The sequence below is a fragment of the Lipophrys pholis genome, assembly GCF_963383615.2.
Source record: "Lipophrys pholis genome assembly, chromosome: 4".
Lineage (NCBI taxonomy): Eukaryota > Metazoa > Chordata > Actinopteri > Blenniiformes > Blenniidae > Lipophrys > Lipophrys pholis.
In genome coordinates, this window is record NC_137637.1 from 23,073,944 (window position 1) to 23,089,285 (window position 15,342).

At 45.7% G+C, this 15,342-nt stretch overlaps 2 protein-coding genes across 3 annotated transcripts; both read right to left on the reverse strand.

The window, feature by feature from the left end:
* Positions 1-30: 30 nt before the first annotated feature.
* On the reverse strand, positions 31-5,391 carry slc25a20 (solute carrier family 25 member 20). Of its 2 annotated transcripts, XM_080462491.1 has the most exons (10): positions 5,252-5,391; positions 5,045-5,157; positions 3,569-3,661; positions 3,325-3,452; positions 3,127-3,217; positions 2,220-2,337; positions 1,792-1,864; positions 1,582-1,691; positions 1,134-1,258; positions 31-630 (listed from the first exon to the last, which is right to left on the reverse strand). In XM_080462491.1, the coding sequence occupies exons 2-10, from the start codon at positions 5,147-5,149 to the stop codon at positions 568-570; spliced, it is 906 nt and encodes a 301-aa protein (XP_080318617.1). In that variant the 5' UTR covers positions 5,150-5,157; positions 5,252-5,391; the 3' UTR covers positions 31-567. The 2 variants fall into 2 exon arrangements, with proteins under 2 accessions (XP_080318617.1, XP_080318616.1); XM_080462490.1 differs by having other exon boundaries at positions 58-630; positions 5,045-5,386.
* A 1,081-nt stretch (positions 5,392-6,472) lies between these two features.
* Positions 6,473-15,313, reverse strand: nckipsd (NCK interacting protein with SH3 domain). Its single transcript, XM_080461647.1, has 13 exons — positions 14,949-15,313; positions 13,987-14,099; positions 13,691-13,901; positions 12,982-13,057; positions 12,114-12,718; positions 11,363-11,533; positions 10,825-10,911; positions 9,958-10,096; positions 9,771-9,851; positions 9,454-9,582; positions 8,868-8,957; positions 8,607-8,779; positions 6,473-8,471 (listed from the first exon to the last, which is right to left on the reverse strand). The coding sequence occupies exons 1-13, from the start codon at positions 15,117-15,119 to the stop codon at positions 8,247-8,249; spliced, it is 2,271 nt and encodes a 756-aa protein (XP_080317773.1). The 5' UTR covers positions 15,120-15,313; the 3' UTR covers positions 6,473-8,246.
* Between the last annotated feature and the right edge of the window lie 29 nt (positions 15,314-15,342).

Here is a 15,342-nt window from a genome sequence, read left to right on the forward strand (position 1 = left end):
AATGAAATAAACGATCGTTAAGAAGGAGATGAAACAAAAACGCTCCACACGTCTTTTGTACAGGTGGAATCAGCTTTTATTTTCTATACATCCTGACATTCAAACTGTCTCATCGCTCTCTCTAAAGTTTCACATTAGACAAACAGAAAAGTGAAGTTCGAGTCACCGGCCGGTCACTGAGTGGAGTGTGACCGCACACAGGATACACACAGCTGAGAGGCTTTGTATTGCCGTGAGATTCAACACGCACAGTACCAACAAAATGCACCTCTTCCCTGATACGTACACCTGATCACAGTTGACAACAGGTAAGGCACGTCATGTTCATGTCACTCCTTTTTTTTTTGTATTTTTCTTTTTTAAGAAATATTAAAAAAAAAACAAAAAAAAAAAACATAAAAAAAAAAATATGTGAATCAAAAAGGAGTGAGAACATTCGAATGTTTGCACTGTTTGTGTGTTTCTGTCTACAGGCACTGTTTCACAGTGCCTTCAAAAATAATCAAGTACATGATCAGAAAAATGATTAAAATCTGAAAATGCCGGATTTTCACTGTCGGGTCTCCATCACAGGTCGGGAGCCAACCAGTTCAGAAACTTCATCGCAAACTCGAACCCTAAGAAACAAGCCTGGAAGGAAAAGAGAGAAACAGTTTGCTTTTCATTCAAAGTGATAAGATTAGGAAAAAAATCCTTTTTTTTAGGGGACAAATATTCACAATTAGAAACATATTTAACAACAATAGATTATTGCGCTTTGATTTTTTTTCAGTTCATGTTTAGTCATTTTTGATTTCCCTTTGCATTTCTCGAATATTTTTAACAGCTGTTTGGATCCTTCCAGTATAAAAAGCAGAAGTCTTCTTTAAATTTGAAATACCTGATACTCTGCAGCTGTCAAAACTGTTACACTTATGGTTTTAAGTTGAAATACCATCTTGAAAATAAAAATGAGAAATACCATTTTAAACTTCGACAATCGTTTCAGAAAAAAAATTAAAATAAATTGGGACTTTTAGAGTCTTAACAACCTGGAACAGTTTAGAGTAAACACATTACGGAATTCTGAGATCTGGAAGCTCCTCAGATTATTTTTTTTCTTTCCCCCACCGAGTGACGGGACAAACACTCACTGCGTTGGCGGGAAAAGCTCGAAGCATGACGGCGTTGAAGCCTTTGTACAGCGAGAGCACGCCCTCCTCCCGGACCAGCTCCCGCAGGACGTCCCGGAAACCGTTGGGATACTTTCCATCGGGAGCTTCAGAAAGACGCGGGAAAAGAAAAGCTCATGGGACGTGGAGAATATCTTGGATCGCATGGAGAAACTCTCCTGACCGGAACAGACGTCTGGCCATCCCACCGGTCGCTTCTTTGTTTTCCCGCTTCCACATCATTTCATCTGATACGTTTCTATTGATGCTCTCTGTGCAGCTGGTCCATGACTCCTCTTTTTTTTTTTATATATATTTTCAGAATTATTGATAATCTTTAGACAATAAACTGACAGATGACTCAGATGAGTGAAAAGACTTGGCCTCCTAACGCATCAGAACATCGGGAGGTAAGGGAGGGAACACGAACCCGTCTGGAAGCGAGACTTGAGCACGTCTGGTGGGATGGCCACGGCCCAGTTGAAGATCCCCGCCATCCCTCCAGCGAAGAGCACGCTGGGCACGCTGAGCTCGTTGTGGCTGCAGCAGGGACAAGAGATCCAGCTGCTCAACACGTCTTCTTCTCCACGGAGGACACGGAATATTGCGAGGAGGAACAAAAAAAACAAAACAAACGCACCTTTGTCCTGCAGGTGTGAGGAGGTTCTTTAACCACTCGTAGGACATGAAGTACATCCCGCTGGCTGGAACGTCTGAGTTACAGAAGAAAAACAAGAGTCTCGTCATGGATTCTTTGTTTTTCTCTTAAAGATCAGCGTTCCAGTAAAGAAGGTGGGAGACAGACACTGAAGTTTTTTACACAAATGATGCCCGACTTGTTTTCTCGACGCAGACAAAAGTGTGATGCTGCATTTCTCAGCGACAAGACCAGCATGACACACAGGAGCATGTGCTCTGAGCTCCATTAATCACTAAATACACCAATAAAACAGAGTTTATGTTTATGCACGTTGAAAATAAAACCGGCTCCAGCTTCAGACCACATTATTCCCTACGAGCGGATTGAAAAGATGGACGGATGGAGTGCATTACAATAAAATAAAGTACCTCTCATGAGAGTCAGGGCTGTGCCTTTGTAGATTCCTCTAATCCCAGACTGTCGGTACAACTGCTTGACGCAGTCCATGGGTCCTGCGTACTTCACCTCTCCTGACGCTGCCTGAATCTGCACACACACACGGGACACATGCAGGTTGCTCCAAACGGATTCAACAAGTCGCTCAGACACATTATAAACATACTTAACTGTTTGGTGTACGAGTGACAGAAATAAATGAATAGTGTGTTCCGTTATTTCTCTTTTACAGAAATAAACATGTCATAATCATGTACAAAGTAGCTATAAAAAATTGGATTTAATTAGCTATTACAAATAGCTATTAAATATAAAACATGAAAAACTAAAACTTGCATGTTTATTACATTTGTCTCTCTTATTGATCACCCCAAAAACACCAGATGTTGAGACTTTGATTATGAAACGATAAACTCCACCTGATTAAAACTACACTTTAGTAATATGAAGCGACTCATCCATCATTTGGTCCAAACAGGAAGATGCCTGATTGGCTGTAAACGCATTCTCTACCAGCAGAGTAACACAAAACACAAAACATCCAGTAAAAGTATCCAGTGACTTGCATCAGTGTGAAGAAGAAGGTTTCTTAAAGTGACAGTACGGCCAGAACAGAGCTCTCGTCTCAACATAGTGAGTCTGTCTGAGTTTCCATGAAAGACCAAAGGATCTGAACCAGGTTACGTCCACAGACGCTCTGTCCTTCGCTCTTAGACAATGTAAGTCCTTTCAAAATGTATGTGCCAATGCACTGCATGGTGCCGCTTCGGAAGGGAAAGAAAGTCACACCTAAACTTTGACGTCTCCCTTGCTGATCGGTTTTGCACACGAGGTGATGAAAAGAACCATTTACCACTTTAACATTCAGTAGCCTCTGACCTGTAGGAGACATTTGATGCGCTCTCCAGGAGCCATGATTGCGGTGGTAAACACGCCGGACAGCATTCCTGCTGCAAACAGCTGTGGATACCTGCGGGGGGGAGAGAGCGAGAGAGAGGCTGATGCACCAACAGGCGAACCCCCACCGAGGATAATGAACCACAGCGTGTGAACACCTACACCGGAGCCATCACCTACGTAAGAATGTCATTTGGGCTTTTCTGTTGGAGTTTCTTGCCGAGGCCGAATCCAAAGAAGCAGACTGCAAACATGGGAGTGACTCCGATTATCGGAGCCGCCATTCCTTTATAGAGTCCTTTGACGCCCTGCGAGGGAGGAAGACGACACGGAAGGAAGACGTCCGTGAAGAAGGAAACGAAAGAAGCGGCGCGTGTTTCATTCAACGCGTCGCCAACACATTTTCAGCTGCATGCATTCTCACCTCTTTGGCCAAAGTCTTTTTTAAACAATCCAACGTTCCGGCATAGACGAGGCGCTCTCCAGGTTTGGGTTTGGATTGAGTCTGTAGACGCACCTGAGGGGAGGAAAAAGGACCAAGCAATTCACAAGTTTCCATCCAAAGAAGGGAAAGTGTCCGCTGCTGTGGACGTTGATGAGGACAAAACGTCTATGATCATCCCTGTAGACGTCTGAAGGCGGACATTAGTGTGAGAATGTGGTCAATGTAACAATGAAACACAAAAAGTGTTTGCGAATACACTCAGAGTAATAAAGCCAGATATTTTGCCAGGGCTTACGTTGTCCAGTTCTTTTTGCTTATCTTTATCTTTGTGCATATTCCCCCTTGAATAAAGATACAAGGATGGTAAATGTCTGACTACTCTGTTCTCAGTGTTATCTGGCTCGTTCTCAGTCCCGTCTCCACGCCCACCTTTCTGTCCAATCTGGTCCAATCTCTTACAGCGACTGTGCACTAATGATACTGTCTAATCCAGTAAAGCTTAAATCAATCCAGATGCATGGACAGGACGTAATGATGGAACAATCAAATTAGTAAAACAAAAAATAATCCTGATAATTTCTATAAATGCAAAACAAAAAAGTATATTTTGTTGAAATGTAGGATAATACATGCACAACTTAACTATTTAATACAATTTAAAAAAAATTGACTGAATTCAAGCAGTAAAATGTATTTTAATCATCATTTCAGCTCAATGGTAAGAAACAAATCTGCCTCCCAAAATAATAGATTTTATGACATCAGACATTTCCTTTTCTTTTCTTTTTTTAAATAAACCATAATTCTAATAATTGAAATCTAAACAGGCATGAAACGTTTATATGACATGGAAACACATGTACAATTCAGTAATAAAGCAGACACCCCAAATCCTAATGTAAAGAGGAAATAATCAACTTTGAGATTTAGGTGATTCACTATCAACTGATCTGTTATTCCTGTCTTGATTAACAGAAATATATCTGCGGTGGGAATGTGTTTGACTCAGTACTGGTACTGATCCCTGGAGGGCTGCATTAAGGACAGTAATACATTGAAGTATCAGGAGTACTGGTACTGATCCCTGGAGGGCTGCATTAAGGACAGTAATACACTGAGGTATCAGGAGTACTGGTACTGGTCCCTGGAAGGCTGCAGCAGAGACACAGTGTTCTACTCAGGTATCAGGATCAGGAGGCCATGACAGTAGCTGACTCACGAGAGGCTGGACGTGGGTCAAAGTGCAACAGAGGCCGAGCTCACGCTCCGAGCTCCCTGCAGCCAAAGTATTAGACGAATACATGTATAGAACAGGAACACAGCAGATCATCCTTCTGCATAAACATCTCACATGTGCAGCAGCTTTCTGTGTGTCCTGGAGTCAGGGAGAGTCTGTCGAGCCCACACCTGACCGCCAGGCAGTGACACACACACACCTGAAGGGTTTTCCATTACCTTAATGGTGTCCAGAGGATGTCCAGCGAAGACGAGGCAAACTCCTCCGAAGCCTCCAGCGAAGAAGTTCTTCAGCGGACTGATCGGTTGCGGTTGTTGGGACATTTTGCGCTCTGCGGGAGGAACACACACAAACAGCAGCGGATGAAGGGACTAAATGACGCGGAGGTCCGAGCGGTGTTACCGGGACAGCACGTGAGCTCTCACCGGGTCGGTTAAAGCTCGGGGGAGGAATATGTCAGTGAGCGTCTGTCACTCCCGGGCTCAAGGACCTTTCACCCACTTCCTCACCCGGAACACTTTGACTGGAACACCGCCGCACGCGGGTGCAGCTCTGTTTGTGGTCCGGGTGGAAACTTACACCTCGCTGTTATCTGTCAGGATGCAAACTCCTACAGGACGAACATGCAAACTACACATCAGAGGATCCCGTCCTGACTTAAACACACCTCTGCTAACCACTATCCCATTTTAATACACAGATAGTAACATACAACTTTATTTAACTACTGAAGGTACATAATTACTGGTAACAAGTGGTTTGTAAAGTCATGTCCAAGAAATACAAACATGTTTTATCAAGGTTGCATAAGTGTATCCCCTCAGTGTTGTAACAGTGCTCACCACTGCACCACGGTGGCCTCACTGGTCATTCTACTTTGGGGGCAATAACAATTTGATTACAAACCAAGACATGGGGTGTAGAGAGTTGTTTTTCCAAAATTCTCCTCCTGTGTTTAGTTTGGATGATTGTGACTGGGGACAGTGAAGACCAACACCATTACTGACATTATTCATATTGCTGAATTCAGAGGTCACTTTGTTTTTCCTGTTGAAATACCAGCATGGTGGTGTTTTTGAAATAGGCTCTAAGCCTTCTTTCAAGGCTCACTTCAAGCAGTTTTCCCCCAATCATTTTACCTGGTGTCACCTGGATTGCCTCTGGGAAAAGTAGGAGTCTCCCTCTCCAATGTCCAAAACATCCCAGTGAATCGCTGGTGAACATTAACCGACATACAAGCAACCATCAGTTTCCTAGATTCTTACATTTGATGTCATTATAGTTTCTGTTACCATATTGTAAAAGCCTCTGAGCAGTGGAAGCCTTGATCCACCTCCACCAGTCCCAGGCCCCAGGCCCCAGGTTGGGAAACACTGACTTTGACTGTATTTTGAGGTTGATTCTCGAAATGACCTGAGGTGATGGAGCAACTGTGTATTTCCACTTGTAACTGTTTAGTCTAATTTTAATGTGCTTTCTCAGACTGGTAAAACTGGAATTCCTGTGTGACTAACAATGTGTTTCTTTAAGGTTTTATTATCCTGAAAACGGGTCCTCTGCTGTACAAGTGACACACTCATGTACTTGATTTTTAAAATAATAATAAAGAGACACAGTAAAAAAGAAAAAAAAGAAGGAGGAACAGTCACTGTTAAAATAGAGCTTTATTAGTTGTATTATAACACATTTGCAGCACTTTTGCAGATAATGTTAATGATGTGGACGACCACTCACACACACACACATTCATTCACTCACTCATTGTAAACGGACACATAATTAAGAAAGAACATGAACTAAAACATGATACCATATGTGGATTGTGTCAGTCTTCCAGACGGAGAAGCCATGCTGGGACTAAATCAGAGTGGGTGAAGTCGAAGACGGGAAAACAACATCAGTCACTATGTTACTGGGATAAATAAGGAAAAAGTACATTTCACCGGTAAAAGTACTAAAAATCACAATGAGTTTAAATAAATGCTCCATATCATATTTTCTCCTCTTCACCTTCGCTTTTCAGCACAAACAAACAGGGAAATGGCCAATGCCGACTGCTCTCAGAACTAAACTGCTCTCAAGATATTAAATGCTCTTCCTCTCTCGGGTCCGACAGTATTTCACAGCGAGTTGTCATAAAGCTTTATTCCAGCAACGGGTCCACTCAGTCCGTAATCAGCGGATGACATTGTGATGCACGAGTTACAGAGCGATTTGTTTTCAAAGTGTTGGGAAAGCCAGTCTGAGAAATCTGCAGCCACGGGAGAGACTCGACACGCAGCAGCCACAACTGACTCAGCACAAAGCTCAGGAACGACGACGCCAGAGTCAGAAGTTCTCATTAGAATAGAAAGCGAGTTGAAGCCGTTCTGCTTGATTAAAATGCTATTGTGGTTAACGAGATAGATGAAGAAAGAAGTCAGTATTAAGAATACAGTACTCTATGGAGGAAAACACTGCTCGCTTTGACACAAAGTAGTTTGGTCCGACTGAAAGGGAAGCACGTGAAAGGTTTAAATTTCTCTCTTTCTCTCAGCCCTGAAATATTGGCACCGATACACACAACATCTGTGAACTGTCACTGAAATCTGTTTGCATAAGAGCCACTGCTGTAACTTTAATCAACAAAATATAAAGGATGTACAATATTGGATCGATTTTTTTACTGATTATTTTTTACTGCCAAAAATCATCTGCACATTTTTCTTCCTACTTCAGGAGAAAGACTAACAATGTTTACTGAAGTGGAACAAAATGAATGTTTACAATTTGATGAGTCGATCAGGGTTTTTTTTTTTTTTTTTTTTTTAAAGTGTCATAGTATCCCATTATTGGATCTACTGATATCTTGATATCCCTTAAGTTGAGGCAAAGACACTAAAATTCCTTTGTGTATACATGATGCACAATGATATGTTTTTAGAAATTATAGAGTCGTGCATCAAGCATTTAGGGGCCATTAAACTCCAATTCTATCAGCAGAGATATTTCTTTGACAGTGATAAATCATCCTTGCAACTTTATGCAGTTAAGTCTCCTTAATGTTTGTGAGGTTTTTATTGCTAAAAATTCCCTTCGAGAAGAAGCTCAGACGTCCGGCCTGTAATTTGGCTATTTTCGCATTTACAAGTATAACAAACTTTACAGGACTTTTATTTTGGTGGCTTTGTTGAATTTTTGTCTTCTCTTAAACACACCAAAGAAACAATGCACTCATTATTCTTAGAAAACTCATTTTGAGATTATAACACATTTTCACATCAACCTACATGCGTTCTGCAGCTTTGGAGTGCAAGTCCAAGTAAACACCATTTAAAGTGCCTCCCCCTGCTCAGGCTGCCCCGGAATACAAAACTTTATCGTACCTCCCTGACGCGGGTTGGAGCAGACTACGGTGTGTGGGCAATGGTAGTGATATGGTTAGTCCTGGTTCGCACAGATCTGTGGGAACTCCTTGAAGATCTGCTCTACAATTAGCTTATCCATCTGTTTCACTGTGGCACTCCCTTCATCCTCTCCTGGGTCTTCCTCCTCCCTGAGAATCCTCTGCAGCGCCCCCTGCAGGTCGGGCAGGCGGTGCTGGTGCTCGAGGTAGTCCGTCGAGCGCATTATGGAGTGCATGAGAGAGAGATACTCCATCCGCAGCTTCAAAGGGAAAGAGATGTGATATCCATCAGTCAAGGGAAAAATAAACAAACTAGAAAAGAGCAGAATCTGCTGTCCGATCCTGGTTTGTCCCCATTTCTGTGAATAAAGCTGTGCAGTGTGTCGCCGTCTCACCTTGTCTCCAGGCGACAGGTCGGATATCTGTCGAACGGCGATGTCGATCATCACCATCATGTCAGTGCGGTAGAAGATGTTTGCAGTCTCTCGGTGGGCAAAAACATCCTGCAGGAACTTGAGCACCGAGTGCGGCGCAGGCGGGGTGTGCTTGAACATGCACACCGGGTCGTCTGAAGAAGGGCGGAGACGAGACAGTAAATGTGAGACCCTGCCACGCGTGCGTATGAGAACCATAAAGTGTGAGTAATGCCGTTATACCTCCTCTGTTCAGAAGCAGAAGCACTTTCTCCGACAGGGTCTTGACATTTTTCTTCTTCAGCTCCTCCATGATTACGTTGTTGCTCGGTGCTGGAAGACGAGACGAAATAGTGATCAATAATGATCATGTTGTTAATGAAAACACCAAATCAAAAATGTGATTCTAGCCTGACACTCCAAGGACCAAGGTTAACCGACAAAAAACAATTTTTCTTCATATCCCAATTTATTCATTCATTTAATTTCCAAACGTTAAGTTTGATGATACAGAAATAATTTAAATCCTTTTATAAGTTTCCCTTATATGTCATGAAAATCAAAGTGCAATATCTCAAAATTGTACTGGTTAAAAAAAAAAAAGATCCAAACTTGTATGAAAAATAAGTGACGCATCCACATTTGCGATGTTCCAGGAGTCACTGTAGGTTTCCAGACATGCCCGCCATCATTGAAACCAAGTTTAACATCCAGTTTGGAAAAAACCTCTGCCGTTTACATTTTGACCCTCCAGCTCCGGGCGGTGCTGATGGAGCGGACGAAGGCGAATCGCCCGTCCCGTCTTTAGTGTTCCTGGGACAGACCTCACCTGTGTGATGCAAATTGAAGGACAGCAGGAGGTTGAGGAAGATGTCGGGCAGCTGCTCAGTGGGATCAGAGGGAAGTCCGTCTTCCACCACTCCCAGCAAGAACTGAACAAATTCAGCGTTCAGGTGTTCTGCAAGCAGAGATGTTCCTTTCTTAGTAATGGAGATATTATTCATTTGACGCACCTTCTAGAGTCCCACTTTTGTTTCCATGGTTTATTTACTTCAGTAAAACTTTCTAATCCGTCAGAGAAGTTATGAAAATTCATCAAGCCAATCTCAGCACAACATAGTTATAGACAAAGTAGATATTTTGTACCGTAGTGATGATATGGCACCTGCTCGCCCATCGAAAATATCATTGTCAGTACAAGAGCTGTGTAACACGTCTTCTGGTGTTCTGGTGAAAAAACAAACAAACAACAACAAAAACGACACATAGCATAATTACATTTTAATACATGCAAATAAACAAGAGAAGAAAAATGACCGGGTGAATATTTCACCTTGCGAGGCGGTCTGAAGGTCTCTGGCCAGCTCCATGGGCAGGATGCAGTTGAGGAGAGCGGAGATGAGGGCGGCGTCGAGGCTGCACATGGCGCCGAACACTTTGAGCAGCAGCAGGCGCAGGGACACACGAAGCTCCTGCACAAAGGCGGAAACCAGGAAGTCTCAAAAACAAATACGTGCGGTGGAAGCGCAATGCGGCAGGATCGGCCCAAAGTCGGTGAGTCCGGAGAGACGGCGAGCGGTTCTCTACGACGCTTCGTGTCGCAAACAGACGCACCGGCAGGACAAAGATCAAGCAAAATATCAACATTCCTCAGTCTTGATCGGGAAAGTGACGATATCCGATCCACATTTCATCCGAACGAACAACGTTAGCGACAGTCAGACACAATTTATTAGTTGTGGTAAACGTTACCATGCTTTTGAAGGATTTACAGAAATTATGAAAGTATCCAAACGCATGGTACTTCTCTTCAACTCCTGGAGTAATAACATGGACACTAAAGCATGTCTGCCAATGCCCCTGACACTTCACCTTGGAAAAAGTAAAACCGTGACGCCGCATTTTATTGCGTGTATCGTTAAAAACAACAATGCCTCGAGTAAGTTAGTAATGGGGTACTTTTTCATAATCAACACTTCATCATGTCGAAAGTACAGAGGATGGGTGACAGAACACGCTTCAACAGAAATCAAGAGGAGAATTCATCTCACCCCAAGACTTTATGGAGCTAAATCATGATTTTTATTTTTTTCTTGCTTGATTCAATTAATACATTTAGTCTGAAAATAATAGTTATTAAGAATTTTGCTTTACTGAGACGATTGGTAAAAAAACAAAAAACAACTTGATTTCTTCTTACCATCTGATAATATGAAACCAGAGACATCACGTTCTCGTAGTCGTTGGCCTTGCACATCCTCTTACACACCTCCGGGTCTGCGTCAGTCTGGGAACAGAAACAACTTTCACTTTCCAAAAGCAATGACGCATCTGTGGCGACTGTGGACAAACGGCTGGACGCTTGAGTCCAACGGAAAACTCCTTTGAACGCAACTCTGACTCCGAGTTGTGACAAAGTGCCAACTCCTAATATTCAGCAGCCTGAAGCGTTTCCAGATTCGGTTCTTAGGCACACAGTTGGATTTGTAAAGACGTCTGAGCCGCTGTGATCCTATCAGACGTGTCTGATGTTTTTACGACACAACATCTGGACACGACACTGATAAATATCATCAAGAAAACAACTCATTATATAATGACTCAAAATAAAAGGATTCATTTTACCACTTGTCTGATATTCAATAGTAAATATCGGTTACATCCACAGTTCTATGTGTTCTTCAGGCCTTTGCAGGTAATAAACGGCGCAGGCTGTTACGGCTGACTCAGCGTTGTACCAGTATCTTCAGCAGCTCCTCCAGGTAGCAGGCGATGAGCGCGTGGTCTTCATGAAGAGCCCAGCTGCGCTGCTGCGAGTCGTCCCGATGGCGGGCCAGGTCGCTGAAGATCACCTCCAGCCGCTGCTCATCGTGACACACCTGGCCCTGCGGCAGCGCCGCGCTCAGATCCTACAGGGACACAGAACACTGTGAGAACACCTGCTGCTGCGACGACCCTGTAAAACCAGCGCAGGAACATTTTGTCCCGACAGCCACGCCAACATGTGAGGAATTATGATGTTAATAAAAGCAACTATTTACCGATGGAGGCATATCTGCGTCACACTGTACAGCTTGTGTAAAAGTAGAATAAGTAATGAACACTTGGAAGCTTTTCCTTTTATAAAAGTATCAAAACAGTTGGAGTTGTTTGTAATAAAAACTCATTGAAGAGCCGTTAATTACAGCTCACACCACTGCCAAGCTCTGAAATGGACACTGTGCACACGTCACTACGTAAACACACGGTGCAGCCAAGGGCTGTCAGCGGTGGGATTTAGCGTCACCTTACACACTTCCCACTATGACCGACCTCACACCCAGAGAGCCAAACTCAGATGCTCGCCAGAAAACATTCAGCAGTTCTTTACAAGCTTGATATGACAGAGATGGCATTTAAAAATGGCAGGATGTTGTGCTGCACGTTGTGTCTGCCGAGTTTTGAAAAGACAGTGTTTTGCTCCAGGACGTGATGAAAAACACAGCTGACCTTGCTCGCCACCAGCGAGAGGAGAACTTGCTCCAGGGCGGAGGAGGCTTGGGGCAAGGCAGCCTGCAGATGACCGACGACCACGCCTACAGCCACCCGCGACAGCTCGTAGCTCAAACCCGTGTTCTTCCGCACCAGCTCGATCAGCTCGGCTCCGGTCGTCATGGGAACCGCCTCAGAGGTAGTGGGGCTGCCGAGGGGGCTTTCAGCGACAGACGGTGGCGCAACGGGCCATTCGGTCTCGGGCTGCTCGTCCACACAGAGCTGCAGAGGGGACGGGGAAGGGGACGGGGACGGGGAGGGGGAGGGCTCAGTGGGCTGCGGGGCCTGGGGGGCCTGGGGGGGCTGCGGCGGCTGCGGCGCCAGGCTTTTCTTTGCAGGGGCTGGCTGAGGAGCAGATTCACAGGGCGCCGTGTGGAGGACAGGGGCCGGGGGCTTCACGCGGGACGGCACGGGGGGAGGAGGGGTGCTGGAAACACTTGGCAGACTGACATCGGAGGAGACCAAGGAGTGGGAGGAGCCGGACTCCAGAGAGGTGGTGCTGATCGAGAGGGAGGGCGCGGGGGACGGAGGGAGAGAGGACCCTCTGGAGGGGACCTCCGGCTCTGCTGAGCGAGAAACATGAAGCTCCAGTTACAGAGAGAAGAGCGTGAACAGGAATGACCTGACTAAGAATAGAGTGCTTGTGCAGAGCAGAGCTGCAGCAGGTAGCATCAGCAAAATAACACCCTCCTGCAATATGTCACACCGTCATCAGTTCACTGCGGGTGAACGCACACTCAGCCGATGCTGCTGCTACCACACACACACACACACACACACACACACACACACACACACACACACACACACACACACACACACACACCTGGGCGCCGGGTGTTCCTCTGTTTTTCAGGGGGAGGCGGCGTCACCGGAGCAGAACGTCGAGTCTGAAGCGGCACCTGCAAGAGGCGACATAAACCAGGCTGGATCAACACTCCCCAAACACACCGAGACCTCCACCAGCACCAGAGTCACTGAAGGACACAGCGTGCGTGGGTGTGTGTCTGTGTGTGTGTGTGTGTGTGTGTGTGTCTTGACTCATTGTAGGTTTGTTTTAAAAATATGGTCCTTTTATTATATTTCCACTAAAATGTCACTTTTATGTGCCATTTTCTGCTTTGGTGTTATTCGTTTTCTGTTGTAAGAAGAACTATTGCAGCTTTAAATCCACCAGAGTCACGAGAATGTGTTCATAAACTCCACCGGTATGAAGGCAACTGTTACTGAAGTGACACCTCGACTTCTCAACCAAGATGGAAAAACAACAAAATCGGCAACCAAACAGCAACGACACGCAACCAGGGCGTCGTCGTTATTTCTGATGGACTGTCAAAGGTTTACTTAGTTTTAAGCAATTAAAGGCAAAAACCAAAAGAAAGAAGGAAAATGTATCTTGTCCTGAACACCTGAGAGATCTGTCAGACCCAGAACACTCAGTCACAAGCATGCGCATGGAAAAATAACTCAAGTCTGAAGAGGAGCGTTGACTGTTTGGAGCAGGACGGTGGGAATAGTGTGTACGAGTGTGTCACCTGGTAGAATCCCTGGTCTGACTGCATATTGTCCATGCTTCCCGATAAGGGCACGCTCCCCTGTCGTCCGTAGTCTCGGTGAAGGCCATTGGGTGGCGGAGGGGTCTGACTGAGGGAGATCTCACTGCTGGAAGACGGGATGACTTGTTTGTTTCCGGAGGAAGAGGAACTTCGCCGAGCCAGCGTTTCCTTTCTGTGATGGATCAGTTTCCTGTGCCACAGGAGGATCATGTCTTTATAAACAAGTCTGACTTGAAGTGGTTATATTTTGTTTTCATTCTGCACTCTTGACTCACTGCAGAACGTCCCGCTGCTCAAGATTGTATTTGCCACCGTTCTTTAAGGCCACATTGTGGATTCCCTCGATCGCTCTGTCAATAGACTGCAGCACCTCGTCCTGCTCTGGGGCCTGCAGGGACCAAACAAGGGGGGGGGGGGGGGGGGGGGGTGGTGAGCAAATTAAATTTTCATTAACATGGCAGCATGAAAAAAAGGATTAAACTTCCAACAATGTTATGACTCGGGGGCAAGTGTCTGTGTGCGGGGGCTGCGAGCAGAAACAAACTGGGACAGTTGGGTTATCTAACAGAAACAGCCTTTAAACCAGTCACACGTGCCTGTTCAGCAAATTCAGGCTCATGAAGCCTCCACAACCACTGTGGCTGCCTTCAGGAGAGAGCATTCCTCTGCTGGGAGCCCGAGAGACACACAACATGCATGTTCTGACTAGTTTTGTGTAAATGTCCTGACTCCTGAGCCTGGATGGGCGTGACTGAGACAGAATGTGACGGGAAGGGTTGGACAGTAAGAAGGAAGGCTTAGAGAGAATGATACACAGTCACAAGAGAAGATTAATCCCAGTAAAAACAATTGACTCTTTATCACTGTGGCCTTGTTGCTCCTGTCCTGAGCCAACTCAGTTTGGACCTTCTCCTCATCCTCCTCATCCTCTCCTGCCTCCCGCACTGTCCCAGCTCCTCTCTGTCGCAGTGAGCAGCTGCAGTGCGGGGACAGGGGAAAAGTCCCTACATAATGCAACCTTGCCAATAATTTATGACTCCATCCACAAGCAGTTATCAGCAGCTTCAGCACGGCCTGCACTGCAGCGACGCCCCGTGTCACCCTGGTTCAGTCTCTGTGGCTCCATCAGTCCAGCCCCTCCGGGGCTCCTCCGGACCCGGGGTGCGGGCAGTAAGACACCCTGCTTCAATCCGCTGAACCGAGGAGGGGGGAAACGCGGATCAGAGCGGCGGTTTACCTGGATTTTCTCGATGTACGAGGCGGGGATGTAGCCGGTCTCTCCCGAGCTGCAGCGCGAGCCGAGCCACCAGTGTTTGTTGCTCCTCTCCAGGATTAGGAAGCTCTCTCCGGCCGCGAAGTGCAGCGAGTTGGGCTCCGCCGACCGGAAGGCGTACAGAGACCGGTACATGCTGGAAACACCGCGTCGACCCGCTGGATCCACCGAAAACAAGCGAGGGAACGATGTCCGGGCACGAAGACCGCGCGCGAGGGAAGCACCGTCTGTGCTGGAGGGTTTAAAGGGGCTGTGGAGGCATGGGCCCCGCGAGCCGCTGCAGTCTATTTACAATGTGGCTGCTGCGATCATCTGACCCCGGTCGTACCTCAGACCACCGCAGGGGGGTGCTGTTACC